The sequence below is a fragment of the Sphaeramia orbicularis genome, chromosome 19 (genome assembly GCF_902148855.1).
Source record: "Sphaeramia orbicularis chromosome 19, fSphaOr1.1, whole genome shotgun sequence".
NCBI classification, from domain to species: domain Eukaryota; kingdom Metazoa; phylum Chordata; class Actinopteri; order Kurtiformes; family Apogonidae; genus Sphaeramia; species Sphaeramia orbicularis.
The window spans coordinates 15,385,192-15,412,345 of record NC_043975.1 but is presented as its reverse complement, the minus strand read 5'-3'; the positions used below and the strand labels follow the sequence as shown (position 1 = coordinate 15,412,345).

General features: G+C 38.3%; 2 protein-coding genes across 2 annotated transcripts in view; both read left to right on the top strand.

Annotated features, from left to right (window-relative positions):
- The window catches only part of tmem94 (transmembrane protein 94), a 37,736-nt gene extending 27,458 nt beyond the window's left edge, over positions 1 to 10,278 (top strand). Inside the window, 21 exon segments of the mRNA XM_030163474.1 lie at positions 56 to 229; positions 578 to 680; positions 1,003 to 1,158; positions 1,160 to 1,209; positions 1,309 to 1,320; positions 1,323 to 1,372; positions 1,374 to 1,461; positions 1,464 to 1,489; positions 1,713 to 1,845; positions 2,073 to 2,188; positions 2,385 to 2,484; positions 2,650 to 2,758; positions 3,629 to 3,818; positions 3,907 to 3,984; positions 4,188 to 4,273; positions 5,058 to 5,139; positions 5,314 to 5,477; positions 5,573 to 5,667; positions 5,760 to 5,853; positions 8,391 to 8,561; positions 9,345 to 10,278. Of these exon segments, the coding sequence (XP_030019334.1) occupies positions 56 to 229; positions 578 to 680; positions 1,003 to 1,158; positions 1,160 to 1,209; positions 1,309 to 1,320; positions 1,323 to 1,372; positions 1,374 to 1,461; positions 1,464 to 1,489; positions 1,713 to 1,845; positions 2,073 to 2,188; positions 2,385 to 2,484; positions 2,650 to 2,758; positions 3,629 to 3,818; positions 3,907 to 3,984; positions 4,188 to 4,273; positions 5,058 to 5,139; positions 5,314 to 5,477; positions 5,573 to 5,667; positions 5,760 to 5,853; positions 8,391 to 8,561; positions 9,345 to 9,417 (2,150 nt within the window). The 3' untranslated portion in view covers positions 9,418 to 10,278.
- Positions 10,279 to 16,617: 6,339 nt separating this feature from the next.
- Positions 16,618 to 26,486, top strand: tdrkh (tudor and KH domain containing). Its single transcript, XM_030163497.1, is given in 15 exon segments — positions 16,618 to 17,629; positions 19,115 to 19,275; positions 19,369 to 19,460; positions 19,922 to 20,129; positions 20,289 to 20,428; positions 20,511 to 20,841; positions 21,246 to 21,335; positions 21,338 to 21,414; positions 21,544 to 21,716; positions 22,302 to 22,366; positions 22,505 to 22,656; positions 22,725 to 22,838; positions 22,996 to 23,050; positions 25,750 to 25,831; positions 25,927 to 26,486. Coding segments are annotated over 14 exon segments (1,779 nt in total). The 5' UTR covers positions 16,618 to 17,564; the 3' UTR covers positions 25,806 to 25,831; positions 25,927 to 26,486.
- Positions 26,487 to 27,154: the final 668 nt, after the last annotated feature.

The following is a 27,154-nucleotide window of genomic DNA, read 5'->3' as shown; positions in this document are numbered from 1 at the left end:
CCTTGTTGTTACTCAGAGATGTGGCCCAGACTGAACTGTGTTACATTCTCTTCAGGGTTCACACCTGGTGCGAGGGAACTGTTTAAACAGGAGAACCACCTGGCTCTGTACCAGCTGCCGTCAGGAGAGAAAACCAAGGAGCTTTCTTCCCGTCGTCTTCATTACTTCATCAAACGGCAGCCCCCCATCTCCCACCTCATCTCTCTGTTTGTTCGAGACTCCTCCTCCAGTGAGTTCTTCTACTGTACCTGTTAATGAGATGAGATTAATGACAGAAGAGCTGCTTTGTTTTGCATGTTCTTTATGCACCTTATGTCTTTTCTTCATTTTGTTTCCTATTCGTTCCATTTTGAAACTTAAACTAAACAAATTAAAGGTACTTACTCACTTTTCAATATTTTTCTCCTCTTATTAGAACCATTGTGCAAAATTTCAGTTCCAGACTACTGTGACAAAGTAGTAAAAAAAATCGACATTTATCATAGATGTGATTTGTAAATCTTAACATAAAGTTTGCGATTTATAACACAATGGATAATGGCATAATATGAAACTACCCCCCCCCCCCCCATTACAGATAATGTTCAGATGCTGTCACATGGCTCAGCTGATCTTATCCTGGAGGCTTGCACTGACTTCTGGGACGGAACAGATATCTACCCCCTCTCAGGCTCAGACAGGTACAGAGTCTAACACCAAACTGACAGCGTTAATGCTGATGAGTGTCATAACTGACTGTAAATGATGGATCAGAAAGCGTAAAGAATATCAAAGCCTTAACCATCAGAGAGCTTTTGTGCTGTGTGTGTTCTGGTGGATGGTGGCAGTGGTTGTAGAGTGTGTAATATTTTTTTTTCCCCACATTGTTTTTATCTTATGTAAAAGAAATCCAGCAACACTTATTGTATTTAATCAAAAGGCTAATTAACACCAATGGCCGTACATTTGGTGATACTGTCATTTTTTCTGTTTAATTGGATTTTGTTTGTTGTTTTTTTACAGGAAGAAGGTTCTGGACTTTTACCAGCGTGCCTGTCTGTCTGGTTACTGCTCAGCCTTTGCCTACAAACCCATGCAGGTGTCACTGTCGAGCCAGCTGAATGGGAAATGTGTGGAGCTGGCCCCCGGTCCATGCCTATTCTCTGGATTGGAGTTGCCCCTCCCCCCCCGATCAAGCACACCTCCTGCAGAAACACTGGAGCTCCGATGGTAACGACTCAAACGGCACAGGATTACTGTTAAAGGATCAACACTGTGATAATGCAAGTTTTAATACATGTCATGGTCTCCTCGCCATTGTCTCTACAGAGGGGATAGGAGAGGGGTGGAGCGGGATGACTGTGTCCAGGCTCTGAGTGGACAAATCTTCATGGGGCATGGTGTCGTCCCAGTTCCAGGCGAGGCTGGACACGGTTCGACTCATTGACGCTCTGGTCACTGCCTGCATCCGATTTGTCTACTTTCCATGGAGGATGAGCTCCGCAGCAAGGTGACGGCACATGAAATGAACATTTATGGCATTTACTCCCTCTGCTGTTAAAACATAGCTCACACAGTTCCTTGTTGGGTTTTTATGTTAGTGATTTACTAATTATCAACAGAAAAATAGAAGTGTGCATGACAATAATGTGCTAAAATGCATCCAGCTCACTGGGAAAAGCAGTAAAGTACAGACAGTAAAAGAAGCACTCTGTCATTGTGTATATGTGCAGGTTTTTGCAGAGAAGATGGGTTTGGAGACAGGCTGGAACTGTCACATCTCTCTGACTCCTAATGGAGATAGTCCCTGTGATGGAGCTCCATCCAGCCCAAGCCAGGGCTCCCTACATGAAGACCTGAACCAAGGTACTGGACCTGGACCTAGGAAAAGTTGGCTTTGACTGTTTAGTAGGGACAGAATGTGTTACTGTATGACAATACAAAATGATGTCTGTTATGCGTTATAATAGTTAACCTTTGTACTGTTGATGCACCCAAACCTGATCTTAAAGCAAGTGAAGAGCAGGAGTTTGATGAGATAGTGGGTTATGTTTCAGTGTGTCTGCAGCTTCAGTGGGTTGTTTATGTTGCAGATTCTCGGGATGAAGCTGAAGGTCCACTGCTGCCGGAGGAAGAAGCCCACTCAGACCTGGCCAGTTTCCAGCCCACAGATAGCGATGTGCCCAGTTTCCTGGAGGACTGCAATAGGGTAACTATGCATCTCACTATCCACTCTCATCATGATGCTCATGGTTAAGTTTAGTGCTTAGCTAGCTGTTTTGTGTTTTTGCATTATAATTATTTTTGTTAAGTTCTCTCTAACACTTGGAATAAAGTGTCTTGTATTTTTATGTGCTCATCTGTCTTTCCTAATCTTCTTTCCTGTTGTTTGTGCTCCTTCTTAGGCCAAACTACCTCGTGGTATCCACCAGGTTCGGCCTCATCTGAAGAACATTGATAATGTGCCTCTTCTGGTTCCACTTTTCACTGACTGCACCCCTGACAGTAAGTTTATTTACATGACCAAAATACGATGAACACTTTTCATATTATCTGTTAAACATCATTCACTTTTCATAACAAATGTGCACTTAGCCTTAAAACTCTGCATAGACAAGGGCCATTTTGTGTCTTGAAACTAAAATTCTCTCTCTGTGGTGATTTCCTCAGCTATGTGTGAGATGATGAAAATCATGCAAGAGAACAGGGAGGTGACGTGCTGTTTGGGAAGCTCTGCCAATTTCCGCAACAGCCGCCTGTTCATCCAGAGTGACCTCAGGTAAATGCACATTGTAATACATTTTGTTGCAAATTTGTGTGTTATCTAATCGACTCTTTGCACACAGTAGCATGGAAAAGGAATTGTACAAAAGAGCACTGAACAATGGCATCTTTGTACCAGAGCATGGTCACCAAGGTGTGAACAAAAGTACAAATCTGGAGTACAATAATTCCATCTCTCTAAATGTGAATGTATGTACTTTGGGCCATAAATATAAAACGCTCAGAAGAAACTATTAGAATGAACTGACTTAAGAGTTGAAGATGAGAGAGTTTAGATATGGAAAAAAATGACTAGTTGAATAAAGTAGTTGACCCTCAAAGGGTGGAGGCACAGTCCTCTTAGCTGAAAAGCATAATCCCATATCAGAAATCACACTCATCATTCACATGCACCAAGTTTTCCTTAAATACATGTGATTCTTGTCTTCATGTTGCTTTGACGAAGATACACAATCATTCATTAACTTAAATACAATACACTCAAAGAATAAACTTGTTTGAGCTTATAAATGATTTCAAGTTTTTGCTAAAGTAACCTGAAGGCCAGAAGAGAGCAGTGGTCAATATCACATGCATTTTGTCAAGGATTATTTATTTAATGCAAAATGGAGAACATTGTTGTTCAATAATATGTTAAATTAACTGGTTGTGTTTGTCTGCAAAAGGCATTAACCTGTATCTGTGGTTATGTTATTGCTCAGACCTCAGTGGAAAAGGAGGGTTGTTATTTTGGTTGAGTTTGTTACCCAGTTGTAAAAAATTAGAGTTACTGACAATATATGAACATGTTAAACTATATATTTTAAAATAATTAAAATGGATTGATTCTGAAGTGATTACACACTAAACTGTATGTCTTCCACAGTATCGCTCTAGATCCACTGTACCCATCTCAATGTTCATGGGAGACTTTCGGCTACGCCACAGGAGGAGGATTTAATGGAGAAGTTGAAGGTTTGTCACCTCTGAGGCTGTCTGGGCAGCTCAACAGTCTGGGCTGCTCAGTCACCTTCCACCAAGGAGAGAGTGTGAGCATGGTGAAGCTGATAGAGCAGGTTAGATGCACACACGCACAGAGAATATGTCAGATCGAGCTGTTAATTCGATTCATTCACTTACCACTGTTTTATGTGTCTGTTCCAGGCGCGACACACAACCTACGGCATCCGCAAGTGCTTCCTTTTCCTCCTTCAGTGCCAGCTCAGTCTGGTCATCATCCAGGTGAAAGATGACGCATCACACTTCATTCATTTCAAAAGATCATCTCTGTGTTTGTCTTTATTTAGTAGTGCATATTGCTAAGATTTCATCTGCATGCTGCTGAATAAATGCTAATGTAGGATACAGAACTAATAGGTTACTCAGGATGTTTGTGGACAGCCAGACTGCAGTGTTTTTGAATGAATGTCTGTGTTTGTGTGCAGTTTTTGGCCTGTCTGGCTCAGCTTCCTCCTCCCATGAACACCACTGACATCCTCTGGTTGTCCTGCTTCAGTTGCCCTTTGCTAAGGTACGCACACTTTCATGTCGGTCTTATGACACTCATTGACATGTTGCTTAAAGAACCAACACTGCACTTATTTTGTTTTGAGCCAATTCTGATACCTAAATCTGGATACCGACTATACGCAGCAGAATATTTGGAACCAACAGGACACATTGCAAAGTATCAGTATTAGTGCATCAGTATCAGCCTTCTTAAATGGAATGGCTGAGTGACTGAATACTGGATACTAGTGATTTTTTAAAGTCTTTTTTTCACAACTTATCTTTTATATGCAAAATAATTAACAGATTTGGCACTTTGTTTTCTATACAAGATATTTAACACTTGTCCAGTAGCTAACTAGAAAAGCACTCGGAAAGCGCAGACCTCCGCCAAGGCAGATCTGTCGTCCCCCCCAATCACCATCAAAATTTATTCATTTGTTCCTTGTGCCAGTATCAACATTTCCTGAAAATTTCCTGAAAATTCATCCATAACTTTTTGAGTTATCTTGCTAACTAACCAACAAACAAACAAACAAACCCTGGCAAAAACATAACCTCCTTGGCGGAGGTAATGACTGATATAAAGATAGTTAATTTCTGAAATTTCAGGGGTTAATACCAGCAAATTAATCAAGTATTGACAGTTCTTAACACTTAACTCTTATACAGTATCTGAATCAAACTATTGCTCCACCTCTAAAACTCAAGCACACCTGTTTTCACACATGCAGTTTATATACTACTGTCCTTTTTACTGTGCAGTGGGCTGTCTCACTAATCTGGTATGTCCCTTGTGTTGCCAGTGTGTCTCTATTAGGGAAGCCACCTGACAGTTCAGTCATGACTGTGGCCACAGGGAAGAACCTCAACGCCATTCCTAAGAAGGTAGGACTAGGAGCACACAGTATTCAGAATAATGCAGATGTTTTTGCTAATTTTCTGTTACTAGAAAGTCATGTCCTGGCAATAAATAGCACAAATAAGTAGAAATGCAATAAATAAAGGTGTGCAAATGATTTGAATGGATATAACATTATTGTCATGTTGTCCTCCTGTCAGACCCAGAACTACTTCCTGGGTTGTTTCCTGTTGAAGTTCGGTCTGACGATGTGTGCCTACCTGTTGGCCTTTGGGTTCACCCTGCAGGAGGTCTGCCTCCGAAGCAGCAACATGACATTACCCGGCAACACCACTGCCACCTACACTCACATACTCACAGCCAGGTAGGGACACACTCACACTGCACCAGACGGAACAGAAGTGAGGAGGGTGAAGGCTATGAATCAGCTCAGTCAGTTGTTTCTCTGTGTGAATCCAGCTCCTCAGATGACGCTCCTCAGTGGTTCAGTGAGTTGTCAAACGGTCTGCTGCTGACTCAGAAGGTCATGGCGGGGTTCCTGGTCTTACACACAGGTAGAAACATATTGAGTGTAAGTAATACACACACTGACACATGGATTTGTTGTGATGATTAAAATCTGTCTTTATCCTTTTCTCATCTGCAGTGGTGATCTCCCTCAGTTATGTGCATCGCTCTCAGCCCCTATGGAGGAAGAGTCCGTTCAGCAACACCTGGTGGTGTCTCACTGTACCTGTGGTGTAAGTCACGATTACTGTTTAAAGTCCAATTCTACAGAAAAAGACAGACCATTTTTACAGGCTTTATAAAAAAAAAAAAGTAGAAACTTCAATGATAGCATCAAGTAGTTTGTGGATGACGAAAAAGGAAACAACCACAGCTAATGGACCTAATGTGGAACTACACTGATGAATGCCACTGAAAAACACAGGATAGGTACTCCAAGTAGACTTATATTGAAGTGATGCTAAACATAAAAACATGTTAGAGATTTTCTTGAGATTAGACAAGTAGAATTGAGGAAAGAGGTTTTTTTTTTTTTTTTTTTTTTACCTGCAGACGGTTTCAGCTGTAGCTGCAGCTTTCATCAGAGCTGGCAATCCTGGTGTGACGTGTCTAAAAACAGCTGACTGGGCCGCGGGAACTTCTCAAGATAAAATTTCCACCAACTGTGTCCATTCTCCGCTCCCCCACCGTCTGTGTTTTACACGGTTGGGTCAGGAAATTTTATCTTGAAAAGTTTGCCAGCTGTTTTTAGACACGTCACAGCAGGAAGCGTTTGACAGCTCTGATGAAGGCTGAAGCTGCAGCCAAAACTGTCAGCAGGTAAAAAAACCCTAAACATCTTTCCTCAATTCTACTTGTCTAATCACAAAATAATCTATAACAAACATTTGGAATGGAAGACATGACGAATGTAAACAATCTACAAAAACATGTATTTGAACTGTAACAAAATCATGACTTGAATGTGATGAAACACACCAAAGCTGGAGATGCTGCAAATAAATCTTTTTTTTCCCCTTGTTAATCTCCCTCTTTCCTGTTTAAAAACTTTGTGGAGCCTTTCCACCCATTTAACAACATGGAGCTGTACTTTAAGTTTTATTTTAGGAAGAAACAATCACAAATAATCCATATTTCCACTTTTCATCAGGTGTGTTCAGTCCACCTCCCCATCACATTCTACCAAACTTTGTTCATTTTCCAACAGGTCAAACTGAAGCTATTATATCAGCAGTATTTGGAAACAATGGCCTCACACAAAGCAGAGGTTTTATTTGTGAAACCACGGCTTCAATCAGTTACTTTTGCTTGTTGGTTTGAATCCAACCACAATGACAGAACAAAATAGACACTCTTTGTCTGGGAACATTTGAAGGCTCAAGATAACTTCAGAGCAATGTAGGAAAGAATTCTATGATGCCCAAAAAAAAAAACATATTGAAAGTATTCTAAATATAGTCGACACATAAAATTATACTCTTTTTTTTTTATTATTTGTCAGGCCTTTCTGAGGTGGTAAAACAATACAAAAACTCAAACCCTTTCAAAGCCTGTATGATCTTCTTCTGTCTCACATCCACACTTGCATATTCAGGGACTCTATCTTGAAAACTTTTACTGACTCTGATAATGTATTCTGTCTTCTGTGAAATGTCAACATTTTTCTCACTGATTACCAAACTCGCAGCTTTTACTGATCAGGCTGAAAGCCCATTGTGTAAAGTCCTCAGGCTTCAAATCTCTTAATCTCTCAGCCTGTAACACAGAGACAGTACAGTCTGACTATTGCTGTGGTCAGCTGGCTCTTCTATTTCAGCCGCAATGGTGCCAAAAACAAAACTGGAACAAGGTGACCCAGCAGAAGGTTCAACTTTTTGCTGGATCACCTTGCGGCATAGTGTATTTGCCAACAATAGCTATGCAGGCACATATTTGTGAACGTAAAGCTTCTTGTCTTGCTACATTAATCTTCAAATAGAATGTTTTATCCATGTTTGAAAGCCATACCTGCTTTGTAGAGCAAATAATGAGAGAAATGCAAGATAAAATGTAGACTGAGATTTTGCTGTAGCCTCTTAAACCCATCTGCTCTGGTATACAGCCACGTAACCAGAAGAACATTGGCTAAAAGCACAATAAAACCAATTTTTGGAAAGCAACTCTAGAACAAGTGGTGCCAGGCACAACAAACGTCACATGTATTGTAGCTTATTTTGGCATCATGTATATGCATGTGCTGATGTCAGCATAGCAATTGCCTCTATATATGTACCAAGTTTGAAGTAAATTTAAACAAATTAATGTTTTTTAGACATTTGAAATTTCACCCATTATAAGTAAATGGGAAGAGAAAAAAGATTTTAAAAGATTAAAAAGATTTACTTTTCCCAAAATGTAACATCTACTCTGGGTCACTGGCAATCTGTAAAACCAATCTGGTATGAATTCAACCAATTGTTTTGCAGCTGGAGTGTTAAAAAACAAACTAAACTAAACCAAACCAAAAACCAATACCCCTTGTCTCCCCTTCAGTGGGGGGTGGGGGGGGGGGTGGGGGGGGCAGGTAATAAGCACTTAAATGGGCAAATATCACAACAAGCTTATAGTCTGAGACCAGCGTATGTCATGAATAATTCCCTAAAACAGAAGACCAATGGGACAAACTGAGTCAACCTGTGGTGGAATAGGATTGGAAATCTGATTGTTGTGTCTTTTCATTGTTTTAGAATCAATAACATTGTATAAACTGTTCCTTCTGTGTCTTCTCCAGTTTGCTGAGCCAGATTGTTCAGGCCACGGTGGATTACCAGCTGTGGCGAGACCAGAGCAGCCTCCTGACCTTTGACTTGGCTGATATTCCCCTGCTGGCCTGGCTGCTGGTGTCTCTGTCCCCACTGCTGGTGGTGGTGGTCAACGAAGTAGTGAAATTACATGAGATACGGTATGATGCTAAGTATTGATGCACGACAGCAAACACAAAGTGTACATGTGTAAAAATGTAAAGGGCTTTGAGTGCCTTGAAAAGCACTATAGAATTATTATTATTATCTATATTGATACTGACAGATTCATATTATGGCATATTATAGCGGTGTCTTTTGTTCCACCAGTTTTGATCAAACATGTATTTTTCTTGTAAATTTGTGACTTTTAACTTGGAAACCATGAATTTTTAATCTCAGTCTCATGTGTGAGTATATAATCTTCATACTCAAGGTTTTTTTCTTGTGAATTTAACCCTTTAACTTGGTAGGATTTAAATTCTTATTCATTCATTTACAAGAAAAGATGTGTTGGTAAATTCACAAGTAAAAAAGCTGTAAATGTATGAGCTCTCACTTTTTTCCTCATAAATTCATGGACTTAAAATCTTAGAATCTGGGTCAGATCTTTTTTTTTCTCATAACTTTTTTACTGGAAAAATGTGATTTAAAAAAAAAAAAAAAAATCCTCTGAATACTGCCCTCCTCCAGCTCGAAAAATGTTGTTTCACTTAAACTGTTACTAATGTGTCATCATAGATTCATCAGAAACAGAAGTTAATAGCTTAAGAGTGGAGGAGAAGTGGACAGAAGAAGCTGAAATGAGTGCAGGATTACTGAGGATTATTGAGTGATCAGATCAGATCAGACCACGAGTTTCTCTCATTTTGCAAACAACAGAGAAAAGCTCTGATGCTAAACTGATGAAACAGTGTCTAACATGTCCTTTATGTGTTTTTCAGGGTGCGAGTTCGCTACCAGAAGAGACAGAAGCTGCAGTTTGAAACAAAGCTGGGAATGAACTCTCCATTCTAATGCGGAAAATCGGTGGTATGCCAATACTGGGAGCCAGGGAGGGACAGGGTACAAACACTGTAATCCCCCAAGTTCACATTTATCAGCCCCGTCATGTGCTCATGGCACCACAACCAAATGTCATAGCCGGGCTTCATGACACACACACGTTCAGACTCTGACAGATAGATATTTTATGTGAAGGACAGGGAAAAGGATGATTCCAAAGCTTTTATTTCAACTGATTAGAAAAAGAGCCAAAAAGGCAACTATTTATCTGATTTTTAGTTGGTTTTTAAGGCATGAGGAATGTTTTCTGACAGGGTTTATCACTTCTGTTCTCCATCCACTTTGTGCATGAACGCTCCAGGCCCCAAAGGTTTTATTGTGAAGTTAATTTTATTGTCATTTTAATGATGCATCGTGGCATATCATAATATCATCCAAATAAGTTAATGTTAGTGTGTGTTCATATACAGGACAAACACACAGGGTTGACAGCAGTGGGTAGTCTGGAATCAGATGTTCGGACATCAGGACAGGCTCTTACACTACCTCTTTCTGGACCGTTCTGTACCTTTCAGTCTCATTTTCACTGTGGTAGCCTGCAACACAATGTTCTCTTTTATTTTTGTTGTATTTTACTTCAATTCCTGAGCTGCTGTAACTCAAAAAAAGAATGAGGGTAAATTAGGTTTTTACACTTTGTACATAACTTGTGTACTTTTAAAAAAAATCATATACTGTATACACTATAACTGAGGAATGTGCCCACACGCCATGTTTATCCTACGCAGCTGGCTGATTTAGCAAATCCTAAGCAACGGTAAATAAAAATGTCGAACCTGGTGTGTTAACTGTACCAGAGTCGTATGAAAGGTGCTTCATGTCATTCAGTTGCCTTCTTTTTTCAGCCGGCTGTATCTGTTGGCGCCTGCACATGGATGTGTGAGGTGGACACAGACAGGAGCTCAGGATACTGTTCAGTTAGAAGAAAAAAAAACAAAAACAAAAACAAATGGTACATTTTGTCACCAATTAGTTCTGACAATCCCAGTTTCCATATTTGATTTACTGACCAGCAAGAATCCACAGTGAATCCAACTGCCTTTGATTTCATAAAGTTAATACACAACAACATCAGCAGCAGATGTCTGTATCACTAACACTTTTTCAATCAGACCAGCCTTGGATTTAGTGCTGTTATATAAAGAACATGATGGTATTTACTAGTATTGAGTAGCTTTGCCCTCCTTTAACAGTTTATTTGGATAGTCCATATGTATAGAATGTGTAATATTTCAACAGTTTATTTTTTACTAAGCGGACAATCTTGGAACAAGACCCATCTGTTGGCGGACACATGAATACAAACACATTCAAGCTCCAGGTTGTTTTAACATTCTTCAATCAGTTAAAATGTTCCTGTGCAAGAAGAGAGTGTTGAGACTCACACTTAAATGTAAGAATATTACAGTGTGAGTATTTAGGGGCTCACAATTCGGAATTACCAAAGAGTAAATATCACAAATTTACACAGAAGAACGGCATTCAGAGATTTCCATAACAACTTTGTGTATAATTTGTCTGAATCATTTGGTTTATTTTTCCAAGTACATGCAAAAATTAAATATTCCATATACAGCCACGGAAAAATTATTAGACCATCGAAAACAATGGTTATGCAGTCAAGTACTAACTCCTGTGTGTGTCGTGTGACTAAAACAGACAGAAAAGAAAACATGGAATGTCTAAAAGCACCATTTTTGTTAGCACAATGCCATAACTATTGATGTAAGAACTGAAGTGATTTTGGTTATTATCAAGAAAACCATGGAAAATGGATAGATATCAGCTCTGAAATTAAACTCTTATGAGCTGTTTTTGTTTTAATCATTATTTTTGTCCAAACAAATGTACCTGTAGTTGTACCAGGCATTAAAATGAACGAGAAACTGAAGAAAACAAGGGTGGTATAATAATTTTTTTCGTGACTGTATTAACTCACTTCAGTCAGTATATGTACCAAGTTTTATTAAAATTGGTATCTATTGGTGAGTTATAGTTGTCCTATACACACAGATGGACACAAGCAGAAACAATACCCTGTTTGCCTTTGAGTAAATGTGACAAACAGAAACTGAATTGTTGAACCTCTAATAATAAGCTGTTGAAATGTTACATATACTTTAAACCAGGGGTGTCAAACTCATTTTAGTTCAAGGCAATATACAAACAATGAAAAAAGTAAAATTACATAATGAATTGCATTACATCTACAGATTGTCCTTTAAAAAATGTTTTGAATTTGACAAATCATGAGCAACCTGAAATTTCTGAAAAAACATTTGTACATGTGCTTACACATCGCAATGGATCTACAAATACGCAAAACATTTAGGCATAATATTGTTAAAATTGCACTTAATTCTCTTAAGACATTTCAGGTTGTTCATACTTGAGGTTATTCATATTTTTTGTGAAAGAATAGTTTGTAAATATAAACATTTTCATGTAAATTTCCTTTTTTTTTTTTTATACTAAAACAAAGAAAAAATTTGGAATTGTCACTATTTATAGGTTACTATGATAGTAATTTTACTGGTCTGACCACTTGGAAGAGAATAATAAGAATAGATATAATCAAGACATTTTCTTTGTAACGCACTTTACATTTGACACCAATCTCAAAGTGCTCAATACAAAGCAACAAAATCGACTGATAAAAACTTGAGATCAAATTGTTCTGTATGTGGCCCCTGGAGCTAAAATTATGTGAGACATTTAATTATTAATATCTTCAGTGTATTTTCGCATTTCGCAAATTAATCACACGGGTCAGCTTGGATCCTGTGCGGACTGGATTTGTGGCCGTGGACCATATGTTGACACCCCTGCTTTAAACTGTTTGTAGATGGACTATGTGATAAAGCGTTATCCACATAACTACAGTCAAAATCTTATCTTGAGGTTTGGGTTTAACATGCTACTCAAGCCTCATGTCATATTGACAGTCATTTTTTGTGGGTACAGCTCAGATCAGTGGACATTATGTTGACCCAGCGTTCCCATTTAGCCCTGTTTAGTGTCCAGTCCTGACACTTGTCCATTTACACTAACCGGCATCTTGGGCCTCGGACTTTAATGAAACCCAGGTTCATGTGGTCGTCAAACTTTTGAAAAGAAGTTGTTTTTAGTGATCCTATGGAGTTATACATAGATATTATATAAAATGTTTTATATTCTTGAAATGTAACAAGTTTGAAATGACCCAGATGTGGAGTTAGATCCTTAAAAGTGGACAGTTTATTACAATCTCTTAACCAAAAAGTGAGGGTGAAGATCCATACTACAGTACTCACCTTTAAGGCAAACTTGTGTAAATGATAGCATCCTAAAACACAAAGCAGAAATAGAAAAAAGGGTTAAGACACACAATTAATTTTAAAAACCAAACAAAGTTAAATGCTAGGTATTCCAAATCTACCTAATTTAATATATATAAAAAATGAAAATACAGATAATAAAAGGGTGTGAAATAGATCTTAAGGTAGAACGACAAGTCCCTTCCTCCCGAAGCAAAACTAAATAATTTAATCTAAAACCAGTATATTGTAAACTGTGACATGTGCGATCCAAGCTTCTGATGAATTTACTGTTCTGGTCTTTATAATGAAGATATCATGTTTAATACAACACTGTTGCACACTGGATTGAATTCAGTCACAGTCAACTGGTTTACCAAGAGTAAAAAAAACACCCAAGTTGTATCAGTAATTTAAGATGACCATGTGCAATCAAGCTTGTGTCATAAATTAAGTGATAAGTATGACATCCCTACTTTCCATATAACGCTAATCGAACTGAATTTAAACTCAACTCTTTAGGTTATATGAACACTATTCTGTTCATCTGACAGAAATCATAAACTACAGCAGATACTGTAAAAAATAAATAAATAAATAAATAAATAAAGTAGTGATACAGCCACGCCATGTGTCATATTTAGTGATGTTTATTGAAAAAATGACACTGAAGCAAAGTAGCTGTAACCTTGATGAGAAGATTTATGATACAAGCAGAGAAAGTTGAGTTGTAGAAATTGGGAAATGAAAGAAGAGGGAGCTAAGTCTACGGAAGAGGATTAGGGCCACTGGAAAAAAGAAAAAAATTAAGGTCCAGTATTTTTTTTTTTATTATTCTGAGAAAAAAAAAGTCAGAATCCTGACTAATCTCAGAATTCTGCCTTTTTTTCTCAGAATTCTGACTTTAAACTCAGAAATCTGACTTTTTTTTCTCAGAATTCTGACTGTTTTCTCATAATAATGACCAAAAAAAATATATTGGACCTTTTTTTTTCCTCAGAAATCTCAGAATTCTGATTTTGAACTCAGAAATCTGACTTTTCTCAGAATTCTGACTTTTTTTCTTAATAATAATAATAATAATAATAATAATAATAAAAAATTATTGGAACTTAATTTTTTTCCAGTGGCCCTAATGCTCTTCCATATTGGTACTAACGCTTTAAAGCCAAACGTTAGATATTAAACGTTTTCTGTTTCCCCACCTCCATGTTCTCCCTCATAAAGCTTCAGGTCTTATGTGTGACTTGACATTTCCAGACATACATTGTGTAAACAAGGAACAGTTAATTGAATGAATTTAATCTGGCAGAATTACCAGGTTGTTTTGGATGTGGGGTGGCGGACTCGTAGACTCCTGATCTGAGGTCCTGTTCTCCGCCCCTGTTTACATGCATGCTTTTCTACATGTTGCCTGTTTTAGCTACCGCCATAGCTACAAATGATTGAAGTGACTGTGATCAAGGTTGTGCAAAAGTTAATTTTCTGGTTTTACAGCATGAAAGTAATGACGATGGTCGGCAGGTTCAGTGACGCTGCAAGTCGAACTACTGAAGTGGATTTTTGGCAAACTTTAAAATGTTACATAAATACATGACGTGTTTTTATTCTTTTGTTTGCCCATTTTCTACTTCCTCTCTTTCATATCATTAGCAATACATAGGACAATGCTGCATAGAGATCCAGTGAATGCTCTGTCTTGATCGATGTACATGTTATCTATACTCTACTGTTGGTTCATGTGGTCTCAGTCAAGCATGGACTGCATACTCTGTTACCAGTGTTGAGTCCAACAGGCCTCTGGTACAACCTGCACAGCTGATGCCGGGCAGTTTTTCTAACATTAATCACAGCAGCACCTGCCACGGTCCTGGAGCCTACGACAGCTCATTAATTTGTAGGGTGGGGACGGGGTCATGGACTAAAATATGGTTGGTCACAAGATCCATAAATGTATATTTTGTATTTTTTAAAGTATCTATGTTCAGGACTTTTGGCAGATTTGTCTGTGTATTGATTATGTCATGTTAATAAATATGCTCTTTTATTTACGTGGCTGTCGTGTAGAGTTTTACTTTTTAGAAATGTGGTATTTCATGTCAGATTGTAAAAGCCAAGAATGAAATGTATTGAAGAAAGGAAGTCATCTTTACAATAATTATTTACAAATTCATAATGCATACTTTTGTATTGTAAATTCACACGTAGCTTATATAATACCCTTTAGTGTCTACTTCATGACCTGATACATTTGCCCAATTATACATAAGACATAAAATTATTAAATATTCACTACTGATTGGATAAAGTGGTGTCCGCCTCCCACACTAAGTGGAGTCCACATGTGATGTGTCAAGTGCATGGTAAAGAAACAAAAACAGTTGTGGTTGGCTTTCAAAATAAAATCATCATTATGCTATGATTTAATCAACTGTGGGAAAAAATAGAAAATATATATACAGACATAAATTTAAACTGGAGAACAAATAATAAACAGACTTAATCAAATGCAGGAATAAAATCATTAAACTTGTCCATGAATTAAGTAAAACAAGAAACTACTTAATATGTAAACAAACTAATTCAGTGTTTCCATGAATTAAAATAAGGGAGCTAATGGATGATACACAGTCATGATTTAATAAAAAACAAATTAAATGATCAATAAAATGTGCCAAAAATTTACACACACACGCACACATTTATTTATTTATTTATTTATTTATTAATGAGGGAACTAATCAAGAATAATGAATGATAAAGGGAAAGATTAATAAAGTGCGGCTATGAATTAAAAAATGATGGAACTCATAAATCTGTTTTTCTGCCCATGTTTTTTATTTATTTTATTTTTTTTCCTTTATTATGGATCCAACCAAGGAAACATTAAACAACCATAAAAATAATCAATATAAAAGAGAGCACACTTATTGAAAAGGGGTGTAATCACTCCATTGGTACATACCAATGGATTTTGTTGCTTTATTAAAATTGTATCAGGATAATTAATTAAAATCACTTAGTTTCACACATGAAACATTTGGGGAAAAAAAAATTCCAAAAATGTAGCCTATGTGTATGAATCAGAATCATCTTTTTTTCACCAAGTATGTAAACACATACAAGGAATTCTTGCCAGTGGACGTTTTTCTAGTGAGCTGAGAAAAAACTGTATATACATATAAACTCTACATAAAGGCACAGTATGAACTTATACAATTATGGTGTGATTTTTTTCAGGTAAATTGTGAAATTTCAATTGGATTGATTACAAATGATATTTTAGAATTTATGTGGACAAAATGTGTACTAGTACTAATGTATAAGATAAGATAAGATAAGATAAGATAAGATAAGATAGATTAAGATATGACTTTATTTATCTCACCCTGGAGAAATTTCACAGATAACAGCAGCAACATACAACAAGCAAGTGTGGAGAAAAAGACAGTTAGAATTAAATATTATTTGTATATTTCCATTGTGGTTGCCCATGCTCATGGTGTGATTTGAGGGTGGGTGGTTTACTTAGAAAGATGGTCCTAAAATGAGGAACATAAGGGCGATAATTAAATAGATGAAGGAGTGATTAAAAAAATGTACATATAGTTTCTGTATATAAAATATTAAGGATATTTCTAGGAGGGAATCGTTAATTTACATGTTTGTTTTAATTTCTTTCTTTTTCTTTCTTTCTTTCTTTCTTTTTTTTGTTTTTGTTTTGTTCTCTAAATCAAAGTATGCCGTTTCCGGTGTGCGCGCGGCTTCCTGTGTCGTACTTGACAGCTTTATCAGTATCGATTGGAAAAGAGCTGGGGTTTGTGCGTAAGTGTCATTCATAACTTATAACTCAGAGATACTGTTAGATAACGGTAGTGTCAGCACTGAGGCACGTTAGGATTCGGTAACGTTCATAGACCTTAGTGACTGTCTGCGTCGTGTGTGCGTTTTAAGGACGTTCGGTCCGTTTTTTCCAAATATTTGACTTGCATTGATCTGTCAGCCGTCAGCTAACGGTAGCTAATGTTAGCTAGAACCGCTCGCTGAACAAACCGCCTTTTGGCTATTGTCAGTAACATAAAATATATTCTGTCTCTTTGTGTTGACGCTGACGCTATCATTGTGTTCACGAGTAAACGTGTCAACAGCACCGTGCAGTGGGAGAAAGAAAACACCAAGGTATCCAACTAGCCGGTCGTGTCGTTTGCTTGGTATCGTGAGACGTGACGCCAAATTCAAATGAAAAATCTCCACATTTAATATTGTTACTGCGCTTTTGCCTCAGTATTTTAACTTCCTACACCTCATTGTTAATTGCCATGTAACAATCTTTAGTTCGGCTTAGAGAAATTAACTAGCTAATTAATTAGCTGGCATTATATAGCGAAATTCAATGTTTGGATACTACCAAGTAGTGCAAAACAATTCACACGTGACTATGCCACGATGCTTTTTTTTCTCATTTCAGTTTTACAGTGTCATATTAACTGGACCGATTCATGCAGCGTCCTAAATGAGCTTAATACAACCCTAATATGCCTCTAAGAAGTAATTTTCTATTGCAGGTCTCATCAGAATAAACTCCATTTAATTAGGCTGTAACCTACATACAAGACAGACCATGAGACTGACTGAGTCTGTTGTGATTTCTGATCAGCTGCTCTGTAGCAGCACAGCCATGAACTGTTACAAACTTTCCTCTCCTTCTACCTGTCTGTCAGTAGTCTTTGAGCTCGGATGTAAACAATAAAACAGACCAGACACTGGAGAAGATTTGTGTCTTATTGTCACGAGTCTTCAGAGATGGACGTTGGCGTGTCCAAATCCCATGTGTTTCTCAACTACAGTCCCAGAGCCCTCCTCTCCCAGTGAGACACGCATCATCTGCATGGTGCTGCTCTGTGTTCCTCAGTCCTCCGTGGTCCGATCCTCTTCACTGTTGGCTTACCTCCAGTGCATTCTGTTACAGTGCGTGAGTTGTAGTTTGAGCAGCATGACATTATAAGCCTTAGAAAGAATAGATGCAGGTATTAAAGCCTCTTATCATTTCTTTGATATTTTACTGGAATGGCTGGAGGTCGCCCAACTACAGGAAAGCATTTTTATTGTATGCAGCAGCAGCTTATGGTGCATTTCTTCATGCGGACCCATTCAGGGTCAGGGCTGCTGCAGTATGGCTTCATGCTGTGTGTGGATGTAAACAATATACACTAAATGTTTGATCATTTAGGGGCCTACTGTACTGTATGTGTGTGACTGCTTGTGCACGTTTTTGCAGGCTAATAGTCTGGAAAGTGATGTAGTTGGATGTGGTAAAAGGCTGCATCATGCAAATTTCCTCTGCAGTGGTTCTCAAAGTGGGGTCTGGGGCCCCTCAGTGGATTCTTATATATTTTTTACAGAATTGAGGAGCATTATTCAGTTAAAGGCACAATATGACATGACAAAATTTACACATTTGAATGGATCATAATTTACTTGAATAATTGAGAGCCTCAACCGACTTGTCAACATCCATCCTGTGGCCCTTAGGCTAATTTCTTGGAGGAAGCTTCATGTTGGACTTGGATGGTGATGGTGATGTTATACTCACCTCTAAATGTCTTCTGCTCCTCTACAATGGCACACACTAATGTCACATATTGTACCTTTAAAGATGCTTATCTTGCAGCATAATCATTAATGACTAACATAATATTATGCACACCATCTCACAATGAAATCAGTTTAGTTGCCATTCTGGAGCTATCAGGCATATTAAATGATCTTCATCAAATTTTAGGATGTTTTTTCTAAGATGAAGTGCTGCCAGGCCAGAACCAGCACCAAGGTCATATTGGTGAAAAAGGGGTATCAGAGAATAAGGGGTTTGCCATCGCTGATGTTTGAGAACAGCTGATGTACTGGTTTGAATTCAGGCTGCATTGTGCTTTCATTTTTGTGCTGCATGACTATACAGTTGTCCAGCAAGACAACCAAACACTGTGGAATTTCCATAACAGCAGCTAATACATTTTGATCGCAGTGAAAATGTTTTCTTACATTTGTAAAACAACAAAGGCCTGACATATTTGGTAAGTAGAGGTGGGAATCAGAGTGACTTATGATATGTGTCATGTTGTCCACAACAACAATGGTGTCAGAAGAATTTTTTTTGGAAACATGCACGTTTTCATAAAAATATTGAAATTTGGTGCCATGATATACAATACAGTATACTTCCATAACAATCTGTGCCACTCCTGTTGGTAAGTATGTAGGACAGTCTGCACAGAAAAGGTGCATCTGCCAGATAGATGTGAACATCTTAACATGATCAGTGGAAGTAGAGTAATATCATGTTTGTGTTTTAGGTGGAGCGTCCCGCTGTGTGCACAGCGTATAATGGATGCAGTGAAGGAGGGGCATAAGACCACCATGAGCTCGGGAAAAATGGTGGCTCTGGCTGCAGGGCTCTCTGTCGGGGCCACAGTGGGTTACATGGTGTATCGACATATAAGTAGCACCAGTAACAGTAAGTGCTCACATCGACATTTGGCTTGATAAACTGAAGAAGGAGGTTCTGTTTTCTGATTAATTTGGATTTCTGTTGATTTTACCATGACAGGCCAAGGCCCTGACTTTGAGGTGTCCAAGATGACGCTTCCTGTAGAGGTTTACAGGAACATATCCAGATGTCAGGCCAAATTCTTGGATATGGTGAGTAGTGGACCTAAATTGGTCTGAAGATAAAGAATGTATGCCATTCACTTTGTAGTTATTATGACAACTTTTTGTAACATGATGCAACAGTTACAGTATAACCAGTGTTAGGAAAACTTTGCAAACTAGGCCACATGGGTCTAGCTCAGCATATGCAGTATGCAAGCTTTTATATTTTATAGATATTTCACCTCAAAGTCTTTAAAATGTTTTTGTAGTATTATTGTACAATCTACACAATGTAAGTGTCAACATAAAGGGATGATGTTATCAAGATGTCCGTATATATGTATTGACAATGTTGAAGAATTATACAAAATTATTGCCAGACAGGATTTTTAATATTCAAATATTGCTCAGGAATCACATTATCAATTTAAGTGTGTGTTTGCTATTCTACCTGTTACATGACTAGGTGATGTTGGTCAGTGTAAATCTCTTGTTCTTTTTGCTTCCAGGTGACCCAGAAGTCCGGTGCACGTGTCCAGGTTTTGTCAGACTCTGACTCAGATTCATCCGGCTGTAAGACAGCTGTGTGTTTCCTGCTGCAGGGCTCAAAGGAGCAGGTTCTGTTGGCCCGCTGCGTTCTGGAGAACCTAGTCATAGATTGTGAACCAGCAAGTGAGGTTCTGGAGGTTCCTCAGACTGCTTTTGGACGTATTATAGGTAACTTCTAAAATTTTGAGTTTGATATATTTCTAGGTCTAAGGTTTCCTCATTCCTTTTCATTGTTTTCATGGAACCATGTCAGATGGTAACATGAAGTGCAACTTGTTGGATGGTAACATCCAAGTTGTTCGACATGTAATCCTCTGTGTGTTGCAGGCCGTGGAGGAGAGAGTTTGAAACAGATCACTAGGACCACAGGGGCTAAAGTTAACTGTTCTAAAGAGAAAACACAGGGTCCTGGAGCAAAGGGCAGCATCACTATCACAGGCAGCCGACAGGAAGTGAAGCAGGCCAAGGTGAGCAGAACTTGTTCGTTTACACTAATTTATATGAGGTTTAAGAGTGAATGTCAGAGATGTATTTGTGATGTGTGCACAGGAACTGATTCTAGAAAAAGTCAGAGAGGACATGTTGGTTCGGACAAAGATCACCCAGTCCTCTGCTCTGCGCAAGAAACGGTGCACCACAGCAGTGGAGAGTCTGAAACTTGCAAAGAGCGAAGAGACTGAAGTACCACTGGGCCTCAACAACAACAACAACAGTACTTTTCCACAAGCAGAGAAAAATGGACCTATCCATGCCAATGGCACTGCAGGAGAGTCACAACCGGTATCTGATAAGACAGATGACTTACAAAGCATCAACACAGAGAGCAATGAGGAGGAGAGTGTGTCGACTGACTCACTCTCTGAAATCTCCAAGTTTGAAAGTGAGTCTCCATCCTGTTGCTGTGACTTAGCTATAACAATAATTTTATTTACAGACGTTTTTTTTTTTAAATTACATACAATATGGCCACTGTCAGGGAGGGGGAAAAACCTGAATTATAACCCATCGCTGTTCATTCATGCAAACCAGTTTAAAGAACACCATGTGTTTGGTCACATTTGTCCATAATAATGCTACATTAGCCTTGTTTGGCAAATGTATCACAAATTTTAAAAAAAACGGCAAAGAAAACCAAAAAATTATGATTATTTACTGTTGAATATTGAATATTATTATTTGGTTTAGAGTTGGGCAGTTGGTTATATTAGTAAGAGCTGTAATATCTGTGATTGAAATGGCTGGGGTCAAGAGTAGAATATAATCAAATGGCATGCTGTTCTTCAGTTCCCAGCCCAGACCTGAGCTTCCAGCCTGATGAACACCTTGAGTGTTTACGTTTCTGCATCAGAGAACCCAACCACTTCTGGATCCAGATCCTGGGGTCCGCTCCCTCCAGCTGGACAAGTTGACAGAGGAGATGACCCGCTTTTACAGCGGTGTAACCCCACAGTAAGTATTAAATTACTCCATTACTTTAGAATATGTTATACCACCAGAAAAATCCTCTCAGCAGTGAAAGATAGACGCATCTCTTCAACTGCGCTGTAAGCACAAATCTTTCACTGTTGAATGTTTTTAGGAGCAGAAGGTGGAGAGCATTGTGGTGGGGGACATTGTGGCTGCTCCATACCAGGATCATGGCACATGGAACCGGGCCAGGGTGGTAGGAGCCCTGGCATCAGGACTGTTGGTCCTTTACTATGTTGACTTTGGAGACAACGGGGAGCTGCCCAGAGACAGCCTGCGCCGCATGAGGTGAGTCTAACCTCGGAAGAAAAAGGAGAAAAGTCAGACATTCTCTGCCATGTCTTTCAGCAGGAACATAAAGTTGATTATATTTGAAATTTTTCTAATACATGTTTTTTGGCCATAAACAACTTTAATCAGATGTAAAACATTCATTTGTTGTGGGAATAAACCCAACAGCACAGCACTACTTTTATCTAAATCTAGCAATGAGCAGCACATTTTCACATGTTGTATTTCTGTCAAAACAGCTACGTGTTTTCCCATCATGCACTGAGCTCTTGCATTCATTGTGCATTTGCTGGTTATCGCACCTGAAAAGGTCTGGCTCACCTTGAAAGAGCCTTTTTGAGTCTTGTAGCGCCTGCGCTAGCTTCACCTATAACACAATTATAGATGGTTTCCCTGAGCACTCTGCTCTTTATCAAATTGTATAATTGTTTATACAACCACAAGGAGCTTGGGCAGGAAGTAGCATGTTGTGGCTATACTTGAATGCACCTGCAGAAAGTAAATATTTGATTGTGGCATCAGTTAAACTGTCGCAGAGCTTTGTTGTTAACAGCTTTTGCTTTTGCTGCATTAACGTTGCAGGAGTGACTTCCTCAGCTTGCCATTTCAAGCTATTGAGTGCAACTTGGCAGGAGTGAGACCAAAAGGTAAAGCCCTTATTTTAATGTATCACACTGACATAAAGCTAAGAATACCAAGGTTTGAATTTGGAGGTCTTACTGAATCATCTTTTTAATTGCTTCATCTTCTTGAAATTTAGTTAATATTGCTCTGTTGGTCTCCAGGAGAAGTGTGGACTGAGGAGGCTCTGGATGAATTTGATCGGTTGACATATTGTGCCTTGTGGAGACCTCTGCAGGCAAAACTGTGCAGCTACTCCCACTCAGAAATCTCCTCATGGCCCAGTGTCAAACTCTATGACAGCAGTGAGGGAAAGGTGAGTCGGCATGTTTTTATCATCTGTTCTCGTATGTCGTACATAGTTACAAACACATTTCTTTTCAGACTGTGGACATTGGTGAGGAGCTTGTTAGGCTCGGACATGCTACTAGCTTTCAGGAAGCAGTGAATGGGAAAACTGAGGGAGCCAATCTGGGCTGTCTGCAAGGATGCTGGTGAGTCTCATTGAATTATCATCTGTGTAGATTAAGCAGTAATTTTTTGCTGTTAATTTGTTACATTCAGCCACCTTCTGAACATTCAGCGACCTTTTTTTCTTCTCCTTTATACCAGAGATTAATTTTTAATTCTATGTTTCTCTCATGACCCTGTGCAGGATGACGTGATAGGAGCATCATCAGAGCTGAGTCTCTCCTGTATCAGCTTATCAGGTGAGTCCAGTCAAAAGGAAGTTAGGCACAGAGTAATGCAAATTGTGTCTTAACTATGTTTCTATTTTTCTTGGGGTGGGGTTAATTTAAGGCCCACAACAACCAAAGAAGACTAATCATGTGAGCAGCTACAGAGGCACATTGTATCTTCTGCATTTTCTTAAACCAGACAAAGTGACTCATCTCATTAGCCAACATCAAAGTTATCAAGTTTCCTTTTCCCTCCCCCACTTCCTAAATGGACCTATGCATTCGGGAATTATCAGTGATGAGACGACACCAGACAATGCAACTGTGCTGAACATACATGTAGAGGACAGCATCCTGAACTGCTGCGTGAGCACAGCCTCCACATTTACCCACTCCTACATGACTGATGACTACACAGTGAGGAATATGGAGAGAGTTTTTGGCTGTGTGGAGTCAGCAGAGAGAATAATGGGATACTGGGGAGTGATGGCAACTTCCTTAGAGACAGCAGTGGGATTACAAGTTCCTGACTTTGATAGAGACACATTTCAAACTGTAGACAGAGAATAGAATCTGCTAGAAACAAGCTAACACCACACACATTACAGATGGATGTTAACAGTTGAAGTTGTGACAAAAACTCATTCCTACACTACACAGAATTCAGAATTGTGTAGTCACATATGAAAAAGAAGAAGACATTTAACTTATAGTTATAATATAACTATATTAATACTACATACATACAATCAACATTTAATTACAGGAAAGTGAGATGAAATAGCAATCTTAATTTTTGAAAATTAAACATTTTGTTTGAATATTTTATGTTTATTAATTTGACAATATCTATTTTCCAAATAAGAAATTGGGTTAGAGTTGTGATTAGAATTTAGGAATCATGAATGTATGAAGTTTTCACATTATTTTTTCACCAAAATTCATGATATGAACTGTAAGGAGTCTTGGTTAGTTGGTTGTGATGACCCTGTCGATTCTGAAACACAAGAGAAAACATTCCACTTAGCACCAGATGAAGATGTCAGACTGTTCACTGAGGCATGGTGTGACCTACAGACAGGAGCACATCGGAAAATTATACTTGAAAGCTTTCCAGACAGAGGGAAACGGGACAGATGGCAGATTTAACTTGTGAACCCTGCTCATATTCCAGACAGTGAAGGTACATGTCCATGGTGAATTCACATAATCTGGGTCTTTTCTGGAGCCGCTACACACATTATTGAGCACTGGTGTCTCCTATTGGTTTCATGTCACTCAAATGGATCTCCTCTTATTCTTTATTGGTGGCACTGAGACTGAAATAGTGCAGACTGAAAATAAAATAACTACTGGATGACTTAAGTACAGGTCAAAAGATCTTATCTTACAAAATACTCATCTTGACCTTGTGTAAATAGTTTACTGTTTTGCAATACATTTGTTTTTGGCCATATAAGGAGAGATACCACACTCCAAACAGCTAAAGCAGGGGTGTCCAATCCTGGTCCTCATTGGCTGGTATCCTGCATGTTGTAGATGTATACCTCTTCCAACACACCTGATTCATATGATAGGCCTATCATCAAGCACTGCAGAAGCCAGATAACAATTGTCAGGTGTGCTGGAAGAGGGAAATATCTAAAACATGCAGGATACTGGCCCTCAAGGACCAGGATTGGACACCCCTGAGCTAAAGGCACAGTGAAACAACAAGATTCAAAAGTTGTAAAGGATGTCTACCAACAACTTTGAAAGCTCACTGATTAACATGTTGCTTTTGTAACGAATAGTGGTTTATGGAGGAGTTAGGTTTCATGAAGAAGAGTTTATCCATCTGTCCAACACTTCTGTGCTGCATCCCTGGCAATGTTTGGTTGTTGAGCTCAAGCTGTGGTGTCAAAATCAAGGAACACCACACCAGAAACCCAGTTTGTTCTATACATGTGCAGAAGTGCAGCTACTTCTCATCACCAGTATTTATTCAGAAATTCTAGGGGTTTCATTTTGATTTTACTAGTTATGAAGTTAGGGGCTCCCCCCAGTTTCAAACTGAGTTTAGCTCACTATTTAATGTTTGGCTTTCTAATTGACTGTGTTAAGCAAAGTCAGTCACTGTCCAGCCTATAGTGTAAAAAAGGTAGTTATTTAAAAAGAAAAATTGACACTTTTAGACTAGTCAAACCACAGACAATATTTGTTTAAATCAGAGACTGCTATTGATTTTCTGAGTTTAGACTTTGTGCCAATAAATGTTGTAGCACACAATTTCCTCTGAGACCAGAGATTTATTTTTACTTTTTGTTTCTATACGACTTGAACTGATAAGAGCCAAGAAGGTGTTGACATGACTTATTTTTGACCTTTATATAGAGGCTGGCTAGTGTGTTTTTTCCCAATTTCCCTCAAACAAATAACTTTAATAAAATGTGTTCAGAAACTTGGGAATAAAGTTATCTAAATAAGACAATGTGTTGTCCACCATATGTATATACCAGTATAGTATTACAAAATTAGTAATTGGATTTATATTTTACTGGTAAAGAAAAACATTTAGAGTTGACACCAATAGTGACTTTATTACAGTGTCCTTGCTAGTACTCTTCATCACATTTTCAATCCAGATTAAGGGACGGCTCTTGGGTGAGTTTAAAAGCACTGTGCTCAAATGTGCCATTTGTAGGTTAACAACTAATAAACCTGGGTTATTTTCTTTTGGTTCCATTTAGAAGCTGCTTCAATCTCAGGAAGCGTTGATGATGTCGTAGGGGACGAGCTGCTCTGAGACCAAAGACATACAGAGATGTCAAGGTACTTGCGTCCTGTGCCGCGTCTCAGTGAATTCAACATTTTCTGCTGAAAAGATTTGTGAAGCTTCAACAGTATGATGACTCTGACTCTCGCAGCACTGACCATCCGCTCCTCAGCATCAGTGATGAAGGTGCATTTCCTCGTCTGACCTGATCTCAACCACATAAATTCCTCATGGTGAAGCCTTACCTCCTCGACCACACACGCAACAGTTCTTCCAGCCATATTCACTTTACTATTGTTACTGAATGCATTTGTTTCGCCTTCATGCGGTTCTGTTTGACCCAATGCTGCTTTGCTTAAATGTGTTGTTACTATGTTTTGGGTGTTCAAGAACGGAAGAGTGGAACAAAAACTGAAAGCCAGTATTACTACTGAAAAGCACTGTGATATGAGTCAGTGGAATGCAACTGGTTTGTGGCTAACTCTAGCTTTTTTTCCTCTACTCATATATGTAAAGAGTTAAGGGCCTATATATTGGCTTCATAAGTTCTATTTTGAAATTAAAGTATATTGAATGTGGTCCGTTGAGTAAGAAAAACGTGACATCTATTGTCTCATTACTAAGGACCAAAATACTATGTTTAGAGGTGTAATTGCACTAATATTAATAAAGGATTTTTTTATTCACAAAATGTGTCTGTCATAAGTTCCAATGCTGTTCACACAGGATAGGGAAATTGAAACAATAGTATTTATTACAATCTAAAATGGTAATAATTATCACTGTCATTCATTTAGGTTTTATCTTCAGGGTGTGTTTTTTTAAATTCTCTGATTTTTTTTTCTTTACACGTTTATTATAATGTTGGTAAAATGACTGAAATTGAATACTTTTCTTATAGATTTTTGAAATATTTAGTTGCTTGGTGTTTGTCATTTCACAAAAAAGAGCAATTTAAACCCCCAAGCAACTGTTAAAGATCATTTGTTGCGTTTTTTTTATGACGTTTTCGCTTTCTCGTGTCTTCTACATTATATTCACCTTGTGTGGTTTATAAAATTTTCATCATATTGTGTCTTAAACAATTTTCGTATCCTTACATCCCTTCGATTAGTTTAAAACCATAACTAGTCATTCACTCCTTTGGCTTACCTATTAAGAATTAGATGACGAGTTAACTGTCAAACTTCAACTAAATAAAAATAAAATAGCATTTTTAGTCAGAATTATTGACACTGTTAGTACCGTAAAATTGGTGCTGAATTAGAAGTCCTTCATATTTATGTTGTCGATGAGTCACGGGAGTGAACCAGTGTATTAAACTCAAGTAGTCATTCATTCATTTCCATTGCAGAGTCCACTGTTTTGTTTCTGCATCG